The 26,220-nt window shown below is 40.8% G+C and overlaps 1 protein-coding gene across 8 annotated transcripts in view; it reads right to left on the bottom strand.

The window, feature by feature from the left end:
- LOC103379823 (pleckstrin homology domain-containing family A member 7) overlaps positions 1–26,220 on the bottom strand; it is an 88,417-nt gene that overhangs the window by 21,249 nt on the left and 40,948 nt on the right. For all 8 annotated transcript variants that reach the window (XM_025055916.1, XM_017033134.2, XM_025055917.1 and 5 more), the window contains 5 exons: positions 23,594–23,677; positions 13,124–13,238; positions 8,075–8,179; positions 6,630–6,702; positions 3,660–3,760 (listed from right to left, as the gene is read on the bottom strand). In XM_025055916.1, coding sequence (XP_024911684.1) covers positions 3,660–3,760; positions 6,630–6,702; positions 8,075–8,179; positions 13,124–13,238; positions 23,594–23,677 — 478 coding nt within the window. The remainder of the gene's footprint in view (positions 1–3,659; positions 3,761–6,629; positions 6,703–8,074; positions 8,180–13,123; positions 13,239–23,593; positions 23,678–26,220) is intronic.

Genomic DNA, 26,220 nt, shown 5'->3' with positions numbered 1-26,220 from the left:
AACAGTGAGTGCGTGACGGACACACCTACGTCCAAAACCCTGCACAGCGCGGCTTTGTCTGGCCTCCGTGGTCGGTCCAGATGTTGATGGCTGATCTTTGTCATTTGTTTTGTCCATTTATACACTTTATATACCATTATTAGAAAACGGCTCTGGTTTATATCTGATTTTTTCTTTTCTTCCTTCCTCTGCACAGCTGGTTTTTTTCATGATAATTTGTCGTCTGTATTTTTATATATATGTTTGTGTGTGTGTGTGTGTGTGTGTGTCTTATCAGGTGTCCATTAGGTTTTGTCAACCCCAACAACTTCCTGGCTTTTATTTGTTCACTCCCATTCAGCCTTCTTTTCACGGACACACTGAAAAATATCAGTAACAGCTTTCAACCAGATGGGCTGTACAACAGTGTGAGCTCTCTCCCTGTGGACGTGTGCTAACAAGCACACACACACACACACACACAGTCTTTGTCCTGGCACTATTTAAAGAGCGATTGTGTTCATGTGATAAGGACCACCAGGCACAGCACTATACAACCAGCAGATAAGGTGCATCTTCCAGATAGATTCAGCTGAAAATTCATCAAGATCACCACCACGGTTTGTGTAATTGTAAAATTACAATAAATAGTAAAAAAAATATGGTCTTTCGTCCTGCTGTTAACAAGGAAAGCGTCCTCACAGGCAGGTTGGATTTTAAAGGTCTCTGCTCAACAGTTCTGTGAAGCAGCCACTCTAAAAAAGAAAACCAGCAGTGAGGTGAGGGCGGGATTGAAAGGCTGCATTTACAGAAAACCTCCTGCTGCTTTTCACTTTTGGAGCAGTGACATGAGTTCAAAACAAAACAAAAAACAAAAAAACATCTGTTCACCCCATCAGAGCACTGCATGCTGGAATAGACAGAGAAGATGCACACACAGAAAACAGATAAAAAGCCCAAAACCAAATTAGAAAAGTAAAATGATAAACATTGTTGTAACAAAACCAGTGGAGTGGACACAGCAGTGCAATGGACAGGATACAAAAAAAAAAAAACAACCAAAATGCCGGACACATGCTTTGATAACCAAACAGAAATTTACGAGGCAGCTGTAAATTCTGTAACATATGGAACCGAAAAAGCCACACCAACTGAAGACGACGAGGGCGTTAAAAGTGTGTTTCTGGTCAAAGGAGAGCAGGTGAGAGTGTAGAATACCTATTTATGGACGGACTGTCACTGGATGACGCAACACACTCACAGTGAGGGAGGTCCCAGTCAGGCAGCCGACCAGTGAGAACAAGAGAGGGGACAGGAGTGAGTGCATAGGGTGACGAGGGATGGGAGAGGGTCAAGGAGGGAGGGAGTTTGATCTGGTAATGAGCGGGTCTGGCATTTCTATAGTCCAACAGAAGGACATCTTTTAATTTAACAAGTCACCAGAGGTGTATCGTGTGTCGAAATCTTCTCCCTCTATTTCTGGAAATGTGAACCAGTAGTCTAATGTGAACCAGTAGTCTAATGTGAACCAGTAGTCTAATGAATGTGAACCACCAGTAGTCTAATGTGAACCAGTAGTCTAATGTGAACCAGTAGTCTAATGTGAACCAGTAGTCTAATGTGAACCAGTAGTCTAGTCTGATAATAATGCCACTTAGAGAATGCCAGCTAACACTAAAATTCAGAGAAGAAAAAAATCATGTGTGAATGTGGGGGAGGGGTTGGATCAGCTTTTGGTCACTTACAAATCAAGGGTAACCATTGAAATAGACACATTTCTAGAATGTAATTTACCTTTAACCAGCACCGTGCATCGAAGGTTTGACACCAAACCAGGATCACATGTTGGTTTAAACACTCGACAGAACACAGTTCTAACATGTTTAGGGTGAATGACACAGAGCTGAGAGTCGGGAGTGTAAAAGCCTGAAGAGTATTATATGATCACACCGTCTTCTGCTGACAGCCAGTGTTTGAACACTGACCATAATTTAATGGAGCATAGAGTAGAACACAAGGGCATGTCAGACGAAGGACAGACAATAACAACAGACACACATGGGTTTGCACAAACAACACACACACACACAAGCACAGAGTGTCGTTTGACCTCCACAATCTGGCTGGGTGTATCTGAAACAAGTGTCCCAGTTAAAAACAACTTTAAAATTCCAGGTATGAAAATGGTGATGGTTAGTTTAACTACATTAACATAACAAAGAAGGTTAAACTCACAGTCTTAATATGAAAAACGTATATATATACATATATATATTTATAAAAATCCTGGCGTGTTTTGTGTGAATATGGGCGACACAAATTAATCTGACTTGGCTTGTAGAGTTCTCACTGTATTTATGTATTAACCTTATTAGAGTTCTCACTGTATTTATGTATTAACTATAAAAACACAAAAAATAAAGTTTCAGTTACTATAACCTGGCTGACAAAACTCAAATGTAAACATTTTCAAGGATTTCAAGCACCCGTGAAATCATGGAGGTCAAACTGAACATCAGCGGGAAAAATTGTTTAAAATTATTACATTTAAATCAACTTTATATTTTATATTTAGATTATTAAATATCAATGCAATGTAAACTGTAGGAAGCAGGTTTAATGTCAACGCCATTTTGTTTTATCGCTAAAGGCACAGTAGTTACTTGGAGAAGAAAATGTTAATAATGTAATGTTACTGATATCTAACTGATTAAAGGGTGAATACACAAAGCTTTGGCACCAGAACATTCACATGTGTCAGATGTCTTTCACACATCTGAGGCTCAAAAACACTTGTGCCTGAGGAAACACTTCACGTCGCTCCAGTGAAGATGTTTGACAATGACAGACATTCAGTCCTAATGAGTGTCGAACTAGAAGGAGAACTAGTTTGGTTTGTAGATACTGTAGTTTTATGCTGAACTTACAGTTAGGACGGTACTATTTATGTCTATGTTCCATCTCAAGGAAAACTGAAAATATAACAACATAATCAGGACATTATTCTGATCCTCAGATTTAAATGAGTAAAAAATACATTTAAAAGTGGAGTTAAAGTGATAGCATTAAGAAGATGCCAAATAAACCCTGCTGCTGAAAAAGATTAATATTCCACTTTATTACTACACCCAAACCTGTGAACCATCCATGAGGGCAAATACCCATTAAACTCTTCATCAGGCAACAGATGCTGCAGTAAAGAGTGAACGGCTTCAGGTCAGACAGGAATGTCTGTCACTTCTGATGAACTTCTCTCTCTACAAATCACTGGGTGGGAGTTCTCATTAAAAGTACTTTAAAAATGAGGAGTGTTATTTATATTTGACATAAAAAAATTTAATTGGCGAAAATTATTACGGAAGATTTTCAAGGGCGCTTCAGTGTGAATTTAGTCAGAGATTCATCCTGAAGAGTGTCAAAGTGATCGTCTTTAATCTAGAATATGCTAAAGTTCCTGACGTCTCAGGGTGATGTTCTCACACTGACAAGTAGGAAACTAAACTAAAATTTCATTAAGAAAACCCCATAAATATAAAGTAAAAATATGTAGGAAACTAAACTAAAATTTCATTAAAAAAACATAAATATAAAGTAAAAAAAAAATATATGTATGTGGGTGTTGTTTGTTTTTTTAAAAACATAATCACAACAAAACAAATAAAAAACAAGGAGGAGCGTACCTTGAAGGCATACTTTCGGCTGATGTGATCCTCAGGTCCCACAGGTGAAATGACATAGCTGGGCAGAGGGATACTCCCCAGGACTGACTCCTCTCTGCTGTCTGTAGAGAGACAAAAAGAGAAGGGGAGAGGGTGAGTGGCTGAGGGAGTGAGTGAGAGGAACAGGGGGAGAGAAAGGGAGGACGGGAGGCTGATTATCAGGTTGAGGACGGTGTAAAGATATGGAAGCTGTAGAATTAATATCACTCATCACCCACTAATGGCTGCCACCAGTCTATCACACACTCGGACTGTGTTCCGTCATTCTAACCATGGTGTTGTGCCAGACCATAATTAACCATGTTGATGTCACAGTGTCACAGGTGGAGGTGGAGGTGGAGGTGGGAGCCTACACCTGGCCGACGGCCATCGGTCATCCATGCCAAACCACCACACACTGAAAACATACATTTTTTTACAATCAAGACTTCATCAACATCCGTTTTTTTTTTACAAAAACATCGGAACTAAAAAAAGTCGACTTGATAAAAACATCTCGTTTTCAGGGTCTGAAATAAGAGACAAACATTCCTGCCGCGCTTATCTTTATTAGTTCCCACATCTATAAATAAAAGTCCTTCCCTCTGTTTGCTTTCCTCTGAATGTTGTGCTAACATGCTGCAATGTGCGAGTGCACGAGTACGTGCACGTGACAAATACCACACAGCAAAATGTAGTACTGGTATGAAAATACATACTGTACACACCGGACATCGGCGGGTCAGTGTGTGTGTGTGTGTGAGATTTAGGTGTAACTATACTTGTGGGGACATTGTTCTTTATTTGAAAATATACTGTTGTTCTGGGGACACTGGTCCTCGTGGGGACATTCTGTTGGTCCTCACTGAATGAGAAGGTATTTTTAGGTTCAAGATTTAGTTTGGATTCAGGGTTAGACGTAGGGTGAGATTAGAGTTAGGGTAAGGATTAAGTTTAGGTATATATTTCAGTTTGATGAGGATTCAAGGAATGCATTATGTCACCAGTGTGTGTGTGTGTGTGTCTGTGTGTGTGTTTGGCTCTGAGGTGATAAGGTGGCAGGGTGGATATAAGGGGCAATTGGTTAAAAATAATCCCAAGGACCTTTAGAGGAGACATTCCTTAAATGGTGGTCCAGACAGTGTCGCACACAAACACTTTCAGTGTTTACAACAGACGGAGACAAAAGCAGTCAGAGGACAAGAACGTAAAACAATTGGTTTACTTTTCCTATGATGCAAAACAAACTGGGTCCAGGTTAGAACTTAGAGTTAGCAAAAATAAAAATACCAGGACCGTGAACGAATCAAACTACTTTTATGTGTCCTTTTTTAAACAATTTAAACAACAGACTCTGTTTTGGTAATGATGCACACATTGATAGCAAAAATAAAAATACCAGGACCGTGTTTAAATGTTTGTTTATAATAATTAATGCAAAGCCTTGAGATATGGAGTCACTACACTGCAGAACGTTTTTTTTTTTAAGTGAAGACTGATCACCAACTAAAATAAAAAATTATATTTTTTTCCTCTACAAAATCCAAACATGTATTTTAAATTATGAAACATAAACTTAGCCATGATCTGAGTTTTGGACTGGACAAAAAAATGTAATAACAATAAACGAATTGTTATTTCCAGCCCCACCGCCCTCAAAAAAATGTTTTCCCTTCCACTTTCATCTTCTTACATCTACTGATTAGCTTTTTAAAAAAACCCACAATGATTGAAATTTTGATTGACCGAAAAAAACAGATGAATAAAAAGCAAAGAGGAAATTGCAGATGAAGGGTAGAGAAAAGTGTCACTGCAGAGGGATCAATTGTCTTCATGTTGAGAGCAGGAACCTTTGAACTGAGTGAAGGAGGAGGAGGAGGAGGAGGAGGAGGAGGAGGAAGAGGAGAGGAAGGAGGGCGAGAGAAAAAAAGACAAAGATTGATTTTGTTCTAGGGCAATGAGTGGGTCCCAAAAGGCTCAAGTGACGATATATAAATGAAAAGAGGACGTGGAGTGGTGGAAAAACATGGAGAAGGAAAACTGTACAGGAGTAAGGTGTGTGTGTGTGTGTGTGTGTGTGTCAATGGCTGCAGTGCACATTAAAATCTGCCTCATGCTGAGTCCAGATTAAACTGCCTCTTAACTGAAATTTCCTCTGATTGTGCAATGAGGAAATAAAGAACAGGATATTTGAGTTGAACTGAAGGTAAAGAACATGAAAACACAAGTCCTTCCTGTTTTCTATCAACGATTCAGGCCGGTGAGAGTGAAATGGCGTTCAGGACATTTTCTAGAGCATACTTATGCTCCTTTCCAACGAACCGAGCATTACCGAAATACCACAGCCGTTCAGAGTCCTCACTGTGACCTTGGTGTTCCATCATCTGCTGCCTTACTCCAGCAGGATGACACACTCAGTCGGAAAACGCAGGAATGTATTCATCATCTTGTAAAATTAATGGAAGAAAGATTCAAGCAGGAGCGGAGTTCAATCCTGAAGCAGAGATGAGTGGTGGCTTTAAGCCTGGAACATTTAAAAGAGAAGCAGCATGAAGACGCTTTTTGATGCTTTATTTTGTTGACATGTCCTGCTGTAGAAGACAGAGAACTGAGGTCTGGTTTTTGGAAAAGAAAAAGAAAAAAGAGTTCAGAGTTTGTGATGGTTCTCCTGGATTATCTAACTGCCACAAACTGCTGTGTGACCATGACAACAAGTCGCCGCAAACGATGCTGTTTCTCCAGCAGAGAGCAGAGATCAGAGGGAAAGAACAGCACTGCGCCGACACCGAAGTCTCTTTTTTTTATCAGTATTGTGCACATTAAGGATGACCACATGTAAACCCCAGGTGACCCCACATAGGGTCGCGACACCAAGGTTGAAAAACACTGCCATAGTAAACTCAATCACTCGTCATTTTCACTGTCGTGGACGGTTGGGTGAACGGGACGCACCTTTGTAGTAAAACAGGCAGAAATCAGCCAAAACAAACCACTTCCTCTTCCACAGACGCATTCCAGAGCTGTCCTGCAGAGACACAGAGAGACATGTGTTAATAATTGATAAAAAAAAAAAACAGATGAGAAGTGAGAGGGTTTTTAAGCTAATGAGCAACAAGAAGTGGAGAAGAATTCTCTGTAAGAAAGAAAGTGTAATAGGAGGGGAGCTGGGGGGGGGAGGAGGAACAACCAGAGGAAATTGTACACAAGCATTAGGAGCGCTCATTTGTCCTCATTCTCTGGTTTGTTGGGCAGAGAGCCTGTGTACACTGAAGACAAACTTGGACATTTTCTGGCCCTTAACGCTGCAGCGTGATGGGCATCAGGGAGACAGGAGGGAGGGGTTTCCTGAAACCTTCTCACCAAATGACTGTTTTGTGTGTGTGTGTTTTGTGTGTGTGTTTGGAGATAAATGCATGTACCCGCTATCCCTGTCTGCTTGTTTACTTAGGCTTATTAGTGTGTGTACACGCCTGCGCATGGTCATCACAGCAGCTTCACTCATTATTTGTTCAGTTTTGTAGGTGAAGCACATTCAGTGTGATGATGCTGACTGTGGCTGATCTGCTTAGAACTGGAAATAAACACACAGGCTCCAGTAACAGTGTGTGAGCAACAGCAGCTGCTTCAAGAGAGAACAAATGTAGGCCGCTGCTGGGACCCATGCTGACTGGAGAGGGAGCGAGTGAGAAGCACCATGTTGTACAGATCACCGAGCAGGGGACGAGTTAAGGAATGACCTTTGCCCTGTGTTGCTTCAATACTGCTCACACAAGTGCACACCGGGCCAGCAGCTACTGTGTCTACAGTATGTGGTGCTGAACCGTCGAGGACACAATCAGGTGACCATGGTTGAAAAACAATCTCAACAGTCTCAAGACATCGGGAATTCAGGTCTGGTTTTTGGGAACGACAAAAGAAAATAAAAGGCTCCTATTGGTTAAGATTCCGTAGATTTAGTAGATTGCTTAATGATCCCACTTACTGATTCCACAAATGCATTTCCTTGATTGAATTGACATCAAACATAAGCTACCTTTGGTTCGGAGTTCACATGCAGGTAATGAACAATCACTGTGCTGTTTTTTTCATCTGTCCAACCGTCCTGATGATGCTGGCAAATCAGCCTTCTCTGAATTAAATATCCTAGACAATGTTGAACTCATCCAGACCCTGCACTGTGTAAATGTGAGCAACATGTATGCCATACATTTGTCCCTGCGTTCACCAGGGACACAGTGAGCATTAACCTGGCGTCACAGGCCAACATACTGTAGCCCACCAATCACTAGACATTAATCATAAATGCACATGTCCTTGAAGATTTCATATTTTAAATACTGATTTTCAGGCGCACAGCTGGTGGAGACAGTATGTGGTATGTGTTTCTGTATTCTTGCCTGTTTATACAGCCATCCTCTGACCACCGCAGGAACATTAGGATTCCTCTTGATTGAATGCTCTCTCTTTCCAAAGGTGTGCAGTTTGCCACTGGAGCGGGAGCCCTGCAAAAACACGGATAAAACAAACAAAGCAGAGAAGAGTTAGAACAAGTCCAGAGAACAGTACGTGTTCAGGGAGTGTTAAAACAGAAATCATGTAAATTTTTAAAAATAATTCCTACGTATAGTGTTAGAAAAAAGGGAGTTGAAATAAATGTAGCTCATTAAAAATGCATGGCACTGACAAAGAGATGAAACACATGCCAGACTCAAGAGGCAGATCTTGAAAATTAAATTCACACACAAAAAGTTGGAAGTGAAAACTTGGTCACAGATGAATTGAGCTACGGTTGGAATGATGAAAATGTGGATTTTGTTTCAGAGTCAACAGAGAAGAAAATACAGGGTTTTTTCTGTATTTATTTGGTGGATTTTGTTGAGATTTCATCATTACTAATGGACTGAGACGCTCTCTCACTAATGGAAAAACAGTTTGAAAAGATGAGAAAATCTTTGATGCCCAGTCACAGTTCCATATCTTGGTTTATGTTTAACTACTGTATAAATGAGAAGGTGCAGCGTCTTATACTTATTCTGTCAACCATATGAACATATTTGCACAGACAGATTCCCACTACATCTGTGGCCTCTTTTTAGTCTCTTGCTCCACTTTTGTGTATTTTGGTCAAGCTGAGATTGTTGTTTTAAATAAAGGAAGTTTTGTGTCACACCCACAATCATTCACTGTTTTCTCTTTCCTGCATCTACTCAGGTTTAAATACATATTATTAACCTAAAAAAATAGAACCGTGAAGCAATGATTAAAGGCTTAAAATGAAAAATGACAGTTTTTTTGCTTCCTGTCCGTGAAGCAATGATTAAAGGCTTAAAATTAAAAATGACAGATAAAAACATTAGCATATTTCATGTGTGTTCTGTGTGAAACCAGTGACTACAATTTGCAACCGACTAACGACAACAGCAGTTCTTCCTCTCGAATCATCAGCAGAGCAGAGATATTTTTGTTTTGTTTACAGCGTAGATGAACTGAATCATTTTATAAAATGTCAGAAGGCAGAGGAGAACGGCAAAGTCTCAGCTGAGTCAATACAAGAGGCGGTAAATTTATCACCGAGACGCCTGAGAGCAGCTTGACTTAACCTTTCCAGCTGAGGTCTGTTAGAGTTTCGTGATGCATTTGCTGTCGTTCCGGACCATTTCAGCTGTGACTGTGTTAACTACACATTCCCCCCTTTTCTCTATAACAGACACTAAAGACATGCAGAATGGAGGCTGATTCTGCTGCACACCGTGACGTTTGTGCATTAGGTCTGTGTTTGTCTGCTCTGCCAGACAGCAAGAAATGTCTATACTGTGTCAACTCCTTAAATAAAGTCACGCTGTCGGTCTCACGTTATCAAACCTTCTAGATTATGATTTTGGTACGACAGATGCACAGTTGAGAAACAGCAATGATGCTCATTAATCTGAATAATGTTGGCTGATCCAGACATGATGCAAAGACACAAAACTGCTACTATTTTGTCCAGGTGAGTAACTGTATGCAGTACAAGTATATTTATACCTGTGTACATGTATCATACATATGTCTGTTATATAAGTCTTAAAGCGTTTATGTGTTTGGGTGTGTGTGCAGGGTTGGTCTATTTTTAGACCAAGGGTAATTATGTCGTCTCTGTGTGTCTCGTAGGTAAGATGCTCAGGGCGCAGAACAGCAATTTGTTAAATAAATGACACATAATCAGATGATCCCAAGCCAAGGAAGATCGGCAGGTACAGAAAAGAATTAACTCTAAGAGTAGTGGTTCTCAAAATGGGGGGCGCCCCACCACCCGGGGGATACGGCTCTACTGCGGGGGGCTGCAGCAAGGCATATGAATTTTTAATATTTTCTTTAATTATGCCACAGCTGCACTGATTTGTAATTTTAATAAATGTTTCATGAGAATAGCAGCTCCGGAGTCTTCACAATAAATAGCTGCTAAAAATACAAGTTAGATGAAGTTAGGGCATCAGTGTTAATTCCGCGACATTGGTTTGGATCAGGTTTAACACTGCCACAGTTCACGCCAGCAGAAAATAATATAAGACCAACTGCAGCAGAACCTGTGATTTAAATCTGGGTTGATTTGTTAAAAAGAATTGTCGTTCTTTGTTAAAGAGAGTGAGGAAGAAAATGAACCACTGTGTGATTAGTTGTCGTACTAGAATGTGTTAAACACTAAAAGCACTCGTTGTTAAACAGCCAATCACTTCAGCCTCGTCGGATTCTGAGGTGGAGAAGCTGAAGAGGTGCAGAACAGGAGATGAAAAACCAGGACCTAAAAGTGTCTCCTGAATTAAACAGTGTGTGACAAATCCCTGGGAAGCAGAGCAGATAGGTTATGAACACAATACTGCTGAATTATTTGCATCCAGTGACAGAGAACACAAATTCTCATAGGAGAGAGCACTGTTAGGCGTAACTGATGGGAGAAACCGGCTGGTTGCTGTTTCCCTCTGACTTGGTTGTGACTCCAGTGTGAATTAAGAGACTCGTCTTTCCGTCCTGTGTTAAAAAAAAAAAAACCCCTTGGGGGGGGGGCGGGGTCGTCAGTATGAGTCTCGAAGACTATTTCCTTGCTCTTTGATGGCAGAGGTGATGAGCCGCAGCACCTGGGAGGGCTGTAACCCAGAAAAAAAACATGTGGTGCAGAATGGTGATGGCCCACAGTGATGGATGTCCTGTCATCCCTGTACAGCGGCCAATGACACATGTTCAATCTTAGGCCTGCTGCACCTGTTGGTGAGGCGCGATGAGGTTTCACTCCACCGTAGAGCCGTGTACGTGCGTGTGAGTGAGTGAATGCAGGGTACAAAGAATAATAAGGGAGACCTCAGAGGACCTGGTGGGATGTTTTAAACTGGTGAGAATTGTGTAAAGATACATATGGGCATGTACGGTGTTCACTGTCTCTGTTTTGTTCTAAAGGTTATCCAGGTTTTAATTATCACTTAACTATGAATTTAATTATTTTCTAGAAGACTAAATTTCAATGTTCAATGCAATTAGGGACATGATGAGAGAAAGCACGACACGGAGGCGCTGTTATGGAAACACTGTAGACTCTAATGGGAAAACTACCACTCTGTGCGACTGCCTGTCTGACAGAGAAGAAGCCCCCTCACTGTAATTACACCAGAGGTACCTGCCCGACTCCTGAATCCTGCTTTAATCAGGATAAAGGTACACAGAGCGCCGCCGCGCCTAACGTCGCTTTGACCAATTAAGCCTCGTGTCCTCATTCCCTGTGAGTCTGATGTGAATCTTGCATTACCGCCGGAGGCCTAAAAGCTCCCATCCATCCTAGTCATCACCATCACCCAGCATCCAGAGGGAGATGGAGTCACGAGTCAGCAGAAAACTGCAGATAACCAGGTCAGTTGGTGGGTGGCCGACTCCACCGGACACTCTGACCAACTCTTTTACCAGATTTGCAGAAAACAATGGAAATACATGAAACAGTGAGGAACTAATTACTGTGAGTGCCTGTTAACAAAAGATAATTAAGGCTAATTTATTATCTAACACAAACATAACTTCTCCTTGTCCTGAGAGCCTGATGGCAGATGTACATCTGTCAGCACTACAGGACAGAGACCATGTCAGAGGAGGGGGTGTCGGGGGGGCGACCCGAGACTCATTAGAAGGTGTGTAGTGATTAACATTTTCACCAACGTTGGCACATTAGTCTCTTTCACTTTATTCGTCAAAACAATTACCGTCAGCAGATGAGACCAGCACTGAACGGACTCTTAATGCGCTTCTTGCCTCTGCGCTGCATCATAAGTTGGGTAAATTGGTCTTTACTCAGAAATGAGACTCACACCATATCCCCAGGAGACGATATCAGAATATAAACACCTGGATGTAGCAAACCAATCACGAATTTTAATCTGAATAATCACAGGGTGATTAGATACAGATATAGAAATAGATTTGAACAGATTAACTCAACATTCAAACATTTTCTGTTTTTCTGTCTGTTATTAATGAGTCTCTCAGTCACAACAGGTTGGACTTACTGCTGTTGTCCTGACGTACGTATTATTACTGCGTGTGTGCCTTGGTGAGAACTCCTTTGTGTGGAAGCTCTTCTACATTAGAGATGTAGTTAGGCCTGATAAAAAAAAAACCTACTGGTAACAGCAGCTTCCCTTCCTCGGAGGACATTTACAGTATGTCCGCAGGTGCTGGAGCAGATCGTCCTCTTTTATGAAGGACTCCCCCCACACACTACACAAGCTGTTCCTCCCACTCTTTTCAGGCAGGAGGTCATCCAGACCATAACTTAGACAAACAAAGGTACGGTGCAGCCTCTTCCTTCAGGACTGTGTGGTGAGTACTGGAGCAACTGTTTTCTCTTTATAGCGTGGGATAGGTTTTTGTCAAGGACAAACACAATCTTCTATCCCGTCTATCTTTGTGCAGAATGTGCTCCAATCACAATTGTATGCCCTGGTCAATAAATAAGAAATAAGACGGGCACAGCAAAGACTCCAATTCTACCATAGATCAGTGGGACTGTGGGCAGGAGCGAAAGACGAGAATCAACACAAATAGAGAAATCATTCAAACTGCTCCCACACAGGGTTCTGTCACAGCGGGGAAATAAAGCATCAATCTACTAGATCAGTGGTTCCCAATCTTTTTTTGGCTTGTTACCCCATTTTGACAGCACAAATGTCTAGTCACATTTTCTTTTCTAGAATTAGTTTTGGATCATGTTTGAAAAAAAAAAAAAAGATTATTTGTATCGGTAATTTTTTATCAATTACTAGAGATTTTAGGTGTCCTCATTTGAATTCAAGGTGACACAACTTGGGGTCGCAACCCCTAGCTTGAAAAACACTGTCATTGGTGTAAAGCAGAAGTGTTAAACACACCAACACCTTACAGCCGAACACAAATCAAAGACATAGAAACACACAGGAAGTCCAGCTCACCTTAGAGGCAGAGGTGTCCACAGTGGAGGAGGTCATGGCAGTCGACGCGTCACTGATGGTGGTGCTAGAGAGCTGCTCACCCACAGGTTTGGACATGATGCGAGCGTCCTGTGACCTGGACATGAAGAAAGACACAAAGACAGGTCGATATGCAGCTTTTTATTTCTTCATAAAGAGTTTGTTGTCAGCGTTTGAAAAATGTTTCTATTTATACCCTCAGGTCTGAACTCAGGGTAAATAAGGTCCATTTTCATTCATGACAAATTTAACAACTGGAAGCAGACAGTTTGGAAGCATAAAGGTAATCAAGAACACACTGACAAACTGCACGGTGCAAGTACAAGCACATAAATCAAACAGTAGATGTCCACCCAAAGTGAACTGTGTTACTTTCAAGTAAATCCATAGAAATGTAAGGCTGGTTTCATAGTTCTGTTTTAAGTAAATCCATAGAAATGTAAGGCTGGACGGTTTCATAGTTCTGTTTCAGCTCAAACCAGATTTACAATATGTTTACATTGAAACATTAGGTTCTTAAATCTTAAAAAAGTCATAAATAGAGAATATCGGACTGAAGGTTGACTGTTGACTCGTACAGTTTTGACTGAGTCAGCAACATTTCAGAGGAAAGCTGGTTACACAAATGTGCCCTACAGCCCAGAATGCCATTAAACTGGTTAATGTACCTGAACAGACTGGTTGGCATTGAGCAGCCAGACTTTCAGGCCTATTTTCTGCCACAGAATTCCAACAGAGTAGTGAAGCAAAGAAGATGCCAAGCCAATTTTGGAATTACCACCATGAGACTCCTACTGTATAAACAAATCTCCGACACGTCACCATCACTGATATAAAAAAATAAAATAAAATCACAATTCTCAGGATTGTCATCAGCCCTGAGCAACATGACGCCAGAAGAGGTTCGAGACAAGGATGGCTAACTGCTCTCTGTGGCCAATAATGTGTATGATGTATGACTGAGTCACACGACAGAATCAGCTGGTGTCAAGTCTCCAGACAACACTGTGAACACTGACTCACGCTCCCCTCACGGAAAAAAAAAGAGAGAACACATGTCAAGTCAAGATGTTGATGAAATCATTTGGCAATACCACCTCCATGTCTGGGTTTGTGTGTTCACACCGAGAAACAAATTCAACAACGGGAACACAACGCAGGGAGGATACGGGATGTTAATGATGGAGCCTTTAGGCAGGAGAGAAAAAGAAAGAGCTTAGAGACGATACGTGGAAAAGTGTCCAAGGGCATGAAGATAGTGGAGGAGACAAGATGAGACTGAAGCAGATGATGAGCCCTGAAGGACGATCATTAAAAAGGAGTGGTAGTTAAAGTAATATCAGCAGTTATAGAATAAACAGTGGAAGTAAGAAGAAATATGCAGTAGAAGTAGAATTTGGAGGAAGAGATGGAGTTCAAATAGGTAGAAGTATTAGAAGATGTAGAGGAAGATGAAGATGAAGCCAAAGAAAAGAAGTAGAAGAAGAAGATAAATAGGTAGAAAAGAAGATAAAGAATGAGAAGAGGAAGAAGTAAAAAAAAAGGCAAAAGTAGAAGAGAATAGGAGGAAGGGGATTTTTGGGATTTTTAAAATAACTCTTTATTTACAGAAGGTGTAAAAACTGTAAAACATGAAGAAGAGAAGGAAAAAGAAGACAACAACAAACTAAACTTCTTATATTTAGGACTTAAACTTCACCTGAAACAGCTTCTCGGCCACAAAACGATCTAAACTCCTGCTCCACACAAATGTTTATGAAGAAAAGGCGGCTGTGGGAGCATCTCATGTTCCTATTTATTTTTTAAAAGCACAGTGTTGCAGTGATATTCTCTCTGGCGTCTGAGGCTTCAGCCCTAAATGTTTCATGAATAGCCTCCAATCTCCTGCATCTATTTAACATTCCAGTCATACACTGAAAGCCCCTGCAAATAGAAAGTAATTGTTGGCTGAAATAAACAGGAGGAATTTGAAAACATGGCGGCGGCCACTTCTGTTACTGCTCCCGCTCAGACGGATGAACTGTTTAGATGAGTACATTTATGGTAAATAAAAGGTGGAGAAACCTATATCTACTGTGAGTTAACCCTTACACAATAGTTCTCAAACTTGGGGCTGACCCCAAAATTGGTGCAAAGCTGGAAGATGAATATTGATTTCAGTGTTTCCTTTATTTGTGCCACACTGACAAACTGCACTGACTTGTAATTTTGTCTCTTTTGTTTAAAGTAAATGACACTTTTATAGAAATTAAGAGTGTTTGAATAAAGTGGAACCCAAAGGAGTTTTGAACTAAAATATGTGAAATTATATATTTGTAAAAATCTACAGAAATGGTGCCTGAAAATATGCCCTAACTTTTTAAAATAAATTATATTAGTTATTTAATGCTGTGTACTCTGTTGTGTTTGTATTTTTAGCCTTTAAATGATTGCCATTCACTGCTTTATTTCTGCTGTGTCACTGTTCGACAGCTGCTCATTTATAGTTGAATTTCCTTTCCAGCATCAACTGCTGAAACTAAGTTTAGAAAATGAAACACATTGTACACTTTACTGCAGAGACACCACCAAACCATTCTATGTAGATTGAAGGTTACCACTGCAGACCACACACACACACACACACACACACACACACACACACACAGACATCAGCTAAGAATCTGACCAAAACAAAGACCACCTGCTCGCTGTCTACACTCAGCGTTTCTCTCTACATGACGACAGCCTTGTTATTTCCACATCTTCCTGTTCATATGAGGGACTGGATGAAACAGATGGGACGTTTGCCAGATGTTACCTCAACATGAGGACAAGACAGAATTCTTATTTTATTTCTCAATTTACCACATCATTTTTACATCTATTTATTTATTCAACCTACCACGACTCCATCCTGGTGAGGGTGTCCACAGGAGCTACGTCCCAGCTCAACACTATATAAAAACCCATTGTCTTCGGGGCTTGCACATTCTAGTTTTTTGTTGTTTTTTTTTTTTTTTTCATTTTGGCCATTTTGCAATTTCTTCTGATTTCTTCAAAATAGTCTCAAAATGGTGACTGTCAAACTACACCGACTGTTCAGGAACATCTGGCAGTTGATTAAATCTGCATCTGGAAGAAGAACACTTTTTTTTGTTTTTATTCAACAAAGCAGAACCACTTTGCCTTATAACATGAGATATTTACATGAAGAAAAATCTGTTTTTTAAATATTTAAATATATATATATATTTACAGTACATGCAAAGAAAGAGCAACAGACTGACATGCATGACTACAGCCTTAGAGGTGAGTTAAAAGTGAAATCAGGAGGAGGTAAAGAGGGAGAGGACACATCCTTTCATCTCGTCTTCACAGGAAGGTTCAAACAGCAGACAAATTAGACCGTTGCCTTCCAGGACACACAGGAGCGCTCTCCGTCTGCCGTAAAGGCCGAGACTAAGGTTTTTTCTAAGCTCCTAGACCGTTGCCTTCCAGGACACACAGGTCTGCCGTAAAGGCTGAGACTAAATTTTTTTCTAAGCTCTTTTATTTCACTGGTTAAAATGTGAAGTGAAGACGCTGTAAAATTGCTAATGTGTAAATAAATACGGTAAGAAGGAAGTAAACATTCTTCAGTGGAGTTTGAATAAGTTTGACAAAGATAACTTGACTAGAGCTTGACATTCCACACAGAAGGAGAGGAAAAAGTAGGCAGAAAAGTTTAAGGACGTTACGAGGAAGGACACGTAGACAAAGGCAAGAGACGACGTGAGGTGGAGGCAGACGATGTGATGCGACTTCCCCTGAAGGGAGCAACTGAGAGAGAGACAAATGTTCTCAAAAACAGAAAACTTAAACTCAGTGTTCTGAGGCTGAGCTTCAGTGAAAGGCTCATAGGTCAGGACTGTGGTGTTTTTTATATAAAAACGTACTTGAGGTGCAAACTTTGAACTCAAGGAAATCATTTTTTGTTCTCCTCCAGAGTATTTCTTATTCACTCCTCGTCCTCTACCACTTACTGTAACCTTTTTCAGTGTCACAGGGGAGGGGTGGAGCCTATTCTTGGCATGTCATCAGGTGAGGGCGGAGAACAGTCTGGACAGCTTGACAGTCCAATAGTCTGATCGTCTGCCTGATCAGGTGACCAGCGGTTTGCCGGGGGGGAAAAATCACAGTGTTTTAATGATAAATCACTCAAGAAAACTGAGAAGGAAAAGTCAAAAAGAAGAAGAAAATTTAAAACCATACAAATATTCCCTCAGATACACACGCACTGTTCACCCAAACAAAGCTATACTCTGACCACATGTTAATAATGAAGGGCAGCAGTAGCGGCCTACCCAAACAAAGCTATACTCTGACCACACGTTAATAATGAAGGGCAGCAGTAGTGGCACAGACCCAGCTGATATTATAACACAGTCCGTCTCCCTGTGAATGAACGGATGAATTCCGCACAAGAAAAACAAAGAAAAACAACACAATAAATTACCACCGAGGGAAAACGCAGCACGACAACTTCAAACAGAGAGTGATCATTATTTCAGGCTTTTTTTTCCCCTGAACCCCCACACCCACCTCTCCCCCACTCACTTTAACAATTCTCCTAACACAACACACCCACCTCATCCCCCATTTCCCACTTTAAGCTTGTTCCCCTGACATTTCTGTCTTAATAAATCATTGGGTCTGGAGTTTCTCTGTGATGTTGATGGTACAGAATGGCTGCTCTCCACAGGCCTGTCACTCTGCAGGGAAGCCTTTCACTGGTGACTATTTGTTTCACCTGTAATTTTGTTTTGTCATTTTTATTCTTAGAAAACTTTTATGTTCTTCTAAAGAAAAAGTATCAAGTCCTGTCCTCTCTCTGGTACTTCTATCTGACGCCTTCATCTTCATCAATCTCTTCAGCAAATCTTAACCTTAATCTCCCCCCTCTAACTTCACCTCCAAACTTCTCAAAGTTCAATCTGCATTTAAATGAAACCATTCTTCCAGCAAATGTCTAGAACCAAAAGATTCCAGTCCAATGTGATTTCTCCTCCAAAAATCCTAATTTTCAAACAATCCTCTTTTCTGGAAAGGCATCAATACATAAAATGTTTGGGCAAAAATGAAGTAGGCTGTGTAATATTCTTTTATTTTATTTTATCTTTCATATCATCAAGGTGTTTTTAACTAAATGGAAACAAATATAAAGTTTAACTTAAGAAAGAGGGCGGTTAAGAAGTACACTTTAGAGTTGAAGCAGTCTTCCGATGTCCTTGCAAACACATTCTCTGCCTCGCTGCTGCTATGGCAACAGACAACTAAAAGCACAATATGACAACTGGCCCAGGCTGCCGGTCAAGATTCTTAAATTCATCAGATCTCACATCACTGCTCAGGGGAGAGGGTCAAAGATATTAGAACAGGTGGACAGCCGGAGGAAACAGAGGTTCTGGGCAGCATAAAGACAGACAGGCTGAAGGAAAACAAGAGGAGGACGGAGGAGGACATGAGGTGAACAAAATGCCAGGTTATGTGCAGGAGTTCTCACAGGCTGGTGTTCAAGTAAAGAGTGGATTTGAGCTAAAAACGAAAAGCTGTCAAAAGTATTGAAAAGAAACACCTTCACAGCCCTCACAGATGTGGGAGTTCTTTTGATTCACTCCCATTTGATGCTGCACTAGTGGCCCATGTCTGTCCAGAAAAAAAAAACATTTCTGCAGCAGCATCGTCTGTGACCTCTGTTGATTTTGACATTGAGTAACAACAAAATCTCTAAGTGCTCCTCAAACCACAGCCATCTTGAAGAACACACTGAAGCTGTGGTAACTCAGTGTCTTGGAAGAATTATTAGGTCCTGAGCAACAAGAATGAAAAGCTACAGACTACAACACAACTGACAGTAGAATAGAACTCAATTCTGCTGCAAAGGCAAAACATTGGAGCTTATGGAATAATGCAATTTATTTAAAGTAAATGTTTATTTAAAAAACAGTAAATATGCAAATATTCACATGTTCATGTGAGGATGTGTTGGTTGTCATGGTTCTGTTGACATGTACAGTATATTTAACTTAGATATTGGTCTGTTTATTCTATGTAGGGCATCTTTGTTGAATATGCTACAGGGCTGGCACATCCTGAATTGCTCAGTGTTCAGATCTTATATCAGAGGGCACTCAGCCAGCAGTCTGGTCAGCAGCCACGCATAAACAAGTGCCTGATCAGCTTGGATTTTTAAGGGGAGTTTGTGATTTCTAATTTGTTGGAGTAGTTTGAAACAACGCAGCCTGAGAATCCATTCTGATAATGTTGAAAAATGAACTTTGTTCACAACTGTGTGAGGATGCAGGAAGGTTTACACCACTGCTGTCACAATTAGAGCCAATGTTGGCAAAACTTGTCATTTGCCAGATTTTTTTCTATAGAATATGAATATACCATATAATATGTATATACCAGCAAGGAACATCGATTCTCCAATAGATCTGGAACAGCTGAGGAGGAAAATACACCATTCAGGTCTCAGTGATACCACGGCAGCAGTCAGTCATTCAATCTCTTTGGCTGAGGCCAAAATAAGAGTTGATAACATAGTCCTGGAGACTGTAAAGTCCTGACACTTCAGCCCCTTTAATATGTGATAACCCCTGGTGAGCAGACCTGCTGACGCCAGCCTCCGCACATACACACACACATGCTGATGCATATCTCCACCGTGCGGTTCATACACACACTCAGATGGAGTTTCAACCCTGCTTTGATGGTCAGAGAGCTGATGCGTCCATCAACTCCGACAATGACATCCATAGCAGATGCCAGTAGTGCTAGAATGTACCAGTAATATAAAGGTTAGCTGTACCACAGCTGAGGAGATAAATGGCCATACTCTGATCCATCAAAACATTATGATGAAAATGTGACATGGTCTCTCTCCGTTTCAAATGTATGAAGAAGGAGCTGTAGATAATGAGTCAGACCAGAGGGTGGTGTAATAGGGTCAGGAGGTCAGAAGAAGAAAAGGGACTGGGACATGTCAGGGCGGTGAAGGGGAAAGAAAGCAAACATGTAAAGGAGAAGAAACTGGGCTAAAGCTCCACGATCGATGACAACCGGAACTTTTGAAAGACAGGACAGGAAGCTTGTCGGTGCCAAACCAGAAAGACCGACAACACAAAGAAAAGGCAACAGAATGTCACCACTTTCAAAACAATTATGTAGCTGCAGCAACACTGACGCGCTCTCATGCCACTTTTCTAACATCAAATATGCAGACGTATAATTTCAAAACTTCTTCCAAAGTAGCATCAAGTTTTCAAAAGAAAAAGAAAAAGATGAGACAAGGAAAAGAAGGAGGCAGGTCAAACAAACGGCACAGAGATGGGAAAAGGGAAGCACAGACAGAAATAGAACAGGAAATTGAACTGAAAAGGATGGAATCCAGACATGAAGTCTGTTCAGTGGCATTTCATTACACTTTAATGCTTCCCCCATTATATTATTCGCTATGTGAGCGCTATTAATTGCTCTTCATCTTTTAGAGACTGAATTTGGAGCAAACTTTCTTCAAAGGGATGAAACCAGTGGAGAATATGGTGCTGCTGTAACAACTGAATCTCCCCGGTCATAAAGTCTTATCTTACTTGCAAATGTAATCGCACCAAATATTAAAAAGAAAAGAAAAGAGTGGTTGTTTTAGGGTTTTTTTTTATAGAAGAGGACAGGTATGTTGGTGTGAAGTTTTAATTTATAGTCTCCACACAAATGCAGTAAAAAACAGAATCAAAATCATCTTCTTTCAGCTTCTCCAATCACAGGTCACCACAGTTGGTCATTCACCTCCATTTCTCTCTATGCCCCTCCTCCCCTACTGATACAACAATCATCTCTATGTGCTCCATCACTACATCCAGAAATCTCCTCTGGTGCCTTTCTGTGTTCCACTGCTCTGACAGCTCCATCTCCAACATCCTTTGTCCAAAATCCCACCTCAGCACACGTCCAAACCATCTCGTCCTTTCCTCTCTAATTCTCCAAACTCCAAACTTTGTTCAATTCCGATCTTGTCCGTCCTGGTCACTCACAGTCAAAATGTCAACATGTTTATTTTGGCCCATTCCAGCCTGGCCCTCAGTCTCGGCCCCCGTACGTCACAGCAGGTCTCACTACTGTCTAACAAACCTGACCTTGTCACCTTCACTGCTACACTTGTCAACACTAACAAAGTTTTTTTTGGATTTGCTCTTGTTTTGATTATCTGACAAGGATAATAAGACGATAAATCAAAGACATTTTTTTATGTAAATTGCCATTCGTGCAACAAGCCAGCATTATTGTACCAGGTTGGAGCAGAGGGTCGCTGAGTCAAGGACGCTATGACAGGCACAACTGATTATACCTTTTTTACATTTATCCATCACAGATGCCAGGTTATTTTCCATATCTGCATGTTTAAAAAGTTTTCCTCAATCTGTTCTCTCCAGCTCTAGAACTCTCAAGACACGTTCTGGATGGAAAACCCTGAATCCCAGGAAAGACAGAAACAATGATTAACAGCAGCAGAGTGAGGCTGGATCAGGGACTTGGTGCTGCAGCAGGTGGGTGGTTATGCAAAATGAATGTCAAGAAGTAACAATGGGGCTTTTGTGGGATGTTTTTCAGCAATCAGATGTAAGCTCTGATGACACCTCCATTATAGTCTAATTTATGCCAAAAAGAAATCTGCACTCGCAAAATCATCACAGATTTTTCATATTAGTGAAAAACCTTCCTCTATATTTTTTTTTTCTAATTATAAAGATTAAATACAGGGTTATTTGTTGAAGTTTGTAACAGGAAATGTGGGAATTTAAATTAATTTGATTTATGTATGTCACTTGAGAGAACCGGGTGATTCATCGCTCTGGGTGAAAGATGTTAATCATAGTTTTGTTGGCCTTAATTGGCTATAAATAATCATTAAAAAATGAAATTAAATATTTAATCCTCACAAGAGACGAGACTTTTTTTCTTGTTTTCATGTTTTATACAATCTCTCCTCTTTTGAACAATGTAACAAGATGGGTCACAATCAGAACATTCTGGCTTTTTACAATTGAACCGCTGCAAAAGTATCACTTCAGGATTGAATTTCTATCTGATTTCTGTGCTTTCAACAGAAGCTGCTTCAATGACTGTCGATCAGAATCCAATCAAATGTGCTGCAGTCTAGAAGAAGAACTTAGACCAATGACTGATGAGAGTAAAACAATGCCAACTATTCCACTCCATTCCACCAGGTGTTCCCTCAGATTTGCAAAGTTGTTTTTTTTAGTAAATAATATGAAGCTGCAGACTGTCTTTAATACAAACCAACCAGTGTATTGGACAAACACCTGTATCTAGGACAGAAAAGAAATAAGTGTCTCATCTGTGGAAAGTGACACCTCGGAGAGTCTCTCCATTGCAGTGAAAGTCAAGTGTCAGGTTTAGTCACTGCAGGAAGATGTGCCTCCTAACAAAGCCCTCAGAGTGCCATACAAACTGCCTGCTTAAGAGGTGTGAGTGAGTGCAGTGACCTGTTAATCCAAGAGAGGCCTGATCACAGTGGACTCCTAAAGAGATGTCGCCGTGTGCAAGTGAAGAGGACAACACGTCTCAGGGAAAATAGGAACAAACAAAAAGTGCGTGATTACAAAAAGAAGTTTGAAATGTACGAATGTTCTTGCGTTTTTTCCGAACAGAAATAAAAAAATAAGCTACTTTCACTTGAGTTCCAGGGCAAATTAGGAAGAAAAGAAAATCACAAAAGATGAAAGTACAGCCTGAAGCAACTGAAAAAAATAGCCCAGAGTAAAAACACATCACATAGTTCCTGCTACACCATACGAATCATCAGCCTTTACACCAACCATCCTCACTGTGTCAGTGCATCTCCTTCTCTTCCTCTTGCTTGGCTGGTCCTTCATTCTCTCTAAGTCCATGTTGAAAACCAGTTCAACTTTGACTGTTTAACTTTAGAGGGAAACACATCACTAACACCTGCCACAGCATCACTGAAAAAAAAAGAACTGAATATGGCCTCAAAAAACACTTCTCTTTTCAGTTGGTTGTAATTGTTCCTAAAATAGACCTTTTCTGAGAACGTAACTCAGCCATTCAGTATAAAACTGTTATAAATGTTTGTCTTTCAAGGTAGCTGTAACTTCAAAGTGAGTGCAGTAATATACAGTAGTAGTCATCACTACAAGAGCCTCGGATCTGTCCTCTTTACCATCATCACCTCAGAGTTTTTTTTATTTTTTATTTTATCACATCAAATTGATAAAATCGAACCTCATATGTTCGACACTCACATCAAATATTAAGTGGAAAAATACGGAGGCAATTTCAGAGCTAACACATCATATAACAGCTGGAGGAAAAACAAAGACGCCCAAAGCATCGCAGATTCTCCACACGAATAAGACCATGACAGAGATACAAAAATCAATCACTCACTGTTCCTGCAGGAGAAAATCCACGTTCTCCGGAGAAATCTGTCCCGTCACAGGGTGGCGAAATGCTGTGGCCCTCTGGTTGTGGCTGAAACGACACAAGGAGGAGAGGGGAGAGACAAAATTAGCCACCTTGGTTGGACTGTAAACACCATGAAAGCATCACGGTGGACCCCACCCCAGCCCGTGCAGCAGACACGAGGCGAGAAGCATCACGGTGGACCCCACCCCAGCCCCGTGTTCACAAGTGCAGCAGACACGAGGCGAGCATTCCCCACAGGAGCAGCAGGATTAGAAGCTCTGTCTCACCTCCACACCCTGATGGGCCTTCACCCATGACTTTGCCAGTCTGGTGTAGAATGTGAGGGGGGTCACTGCACTGCCCTCCCCCCCTCCATCCCACAACAACCAACCCACGGCCTGTGTGGATGAAACTGTCAGACTCAGCACAAAAAGCTGGACAGTTCAGCCCTGGGCCTCCTTCAGTTCCAGACCCAGTTCTTTAGTCGCTCTAATCCACAGCCAGAGAGTACGAGCACTTGACTGGGTAAACAACACTGGGATCACAGTGTGTCCAATGTGTGTGTGTGCGTCTGTGTGTGGATATAATTAATTGACTGCAATTAAAATGAATGTGTCGTAACGTGACAAACAAACAGACCAGTGAGTGAAGTTTATTTCTACTCACATTTCAAACGTGTTACGTGTGTCTCCATAATCACATGATGGGATCTTTGGTGTTTTCTTCACTTAAACTGTCAGTGTAGAAGATTATTTTAACAAATCATTTAACTGTGAACATTTTTACAGCTTCCAAACAAAGGTCTGTTTATTCAACGTTCATTTTCACAGAGAGACTGGATTTGTAAGGATTCTGACACAGCTGCAAAACTGATCAGATCTGGTTCATTCTTCTCTGACACCTAGTTCTACAGACGTCGTCTGCTTTTCTTCTCTGACACCTAGTTCTACAGACGACGTCTGCTTTGTATCTGCTGTGAAGTATCTACATTTTATTACTGCATTGGATTAATTAGTTCTATAAACCTGATCAACCCAGTTTATATGACTCCCATGAACATAAACATGAAGAATAAAGTAGTAAGAAGATTCTTGAACAAACATCTTGACTCTAAGGGTTTCTCTTAAGGCAGAAAAAATCTTTTAAGATAAATGATTGATTTATTGAAGTATCAGAAAACATTCATCAATCGATTACAATGCCGATTTAAAATAGGGTCAGACGAGGTCACAGCTAATAAAATGCAGGACAGATTAGATGTTATAAATAATAAAAAGTTACTAAAACTTTATTTTTTATGACCTGATTATATTTTATATAAAAATGTTTAGACTGAAATGAAGATATGTTGTAATAAAAAGTGTAATTTGATTTTTGTTTCCTCAGCTGTAGAAATAAGAACCCAATTTCCAAAAGAAATCTATTTATTTCATTTTTGCTTTTTGCAAAGACTAACTCGTTGTCCTTCCTGGATTATTAGAAAACCCCTCCGATGGTCCAAGAACCCAGTCAGGAACACGTGAGTTTAATTCATTAACGTGTTCAGTGCTAAGAAGCAGCACCAACGATATTTTTGTCTGTTTGTAGGTCACCTGGTGGAATAATTCCCTGCTGATTCGCCAGCAGAGCAAATCACCAAAGACTTCACGGTTTCCCTGGAGACTGAGTGACATGGCAGCCTGACGGGGACTTAGAGTGTTTATATTTATCTCCCTGCACGAGACCCCTACACACACACACAAACACACATGTCCAGTCAGAGCCTACACTACCTGTGATAATAGGTACTCACTTATGTCAGAGGGAAAATCTTCAACTTCGTTTTGATCTCCCATAAACTGCTCCAACCCCTGACTTCGATCCAATCACATATTCCATCATTAAAACACAAAGGTCTGTAACCGGTGTGTACTCAAAGAAACTGGAGAACCTGTCACCCCTCGGTCATAGTCTCCCTCTGCGTCTGGACCCAGAGAATCATGACGTAGAAGAATGAATGAACTATGTCTGTCATACTCTCGTCATTTTAAAAACTGCTGTCCAAATGATGACCATCTTAGCATGCACAACACAAATTTAAATGTTAAAAAAAACATAAGCATGAAGCATCAATTGTCAACTGCTGGCTATGGGTGAATTTGTTCATGACCAATTTGTCATGATTACATCGTTGTGGAGAGAACAATCTTGTCCAGTGAACACCCTCAAACTCCAACCGTCTTTGCCACATGAGTAACCAAACTAACACAATGTCGTCGGTATATGAGCAGCTACAAAAACACGTGCTGAATGAAATGCAATATGAAGTAGCAAGGAGTAAGAAAAACCTTTACTCTCACACTGGCGAAGAGCAGCGTGGCAGCATCGATGGTGTTAGTCACGCTGACAGGAGTGTGTTCCACGGGACAAAACACACCTAGTGTGGTAGATAATAGCATCCCCCGGGGGGTTCGTCCACTGTTTCAACAGCAACGCCCATGTGGCTCAGGGAATTTATAAACGTCCAGAGAGGATGGATTTATAATTCATCAGCTGTAGGACAAAAAAAAGGAAAACAGTCCACAACCACACACTGGTGAGCACTGAGTTACAGAGCTGCAGCAAATTCA

The sequence above is a fragment of the Cynoglossus semilaevis genome, chromosome 6, assembly GCF_000523025.1.
Source record: "Cynoglossus semilaevis isolate Cse_v1.0 chromosome 6, Cse_v1.0, whole genome shotgun sequence".
NCBI classification, from domain to species: domain Eukaryota; kingdom Metazoa; phylum Chordata; class Actinopteri; order Pleuronectiformes; family Cynoglossidae; genus Cynoglossus; species Cynoglossus semilaevis.
The sequence above is the reverse complement of the archived record's forward strand: the minus strand, read 5'-3'. Positions and strand labels throughout refer to the sequence as shown.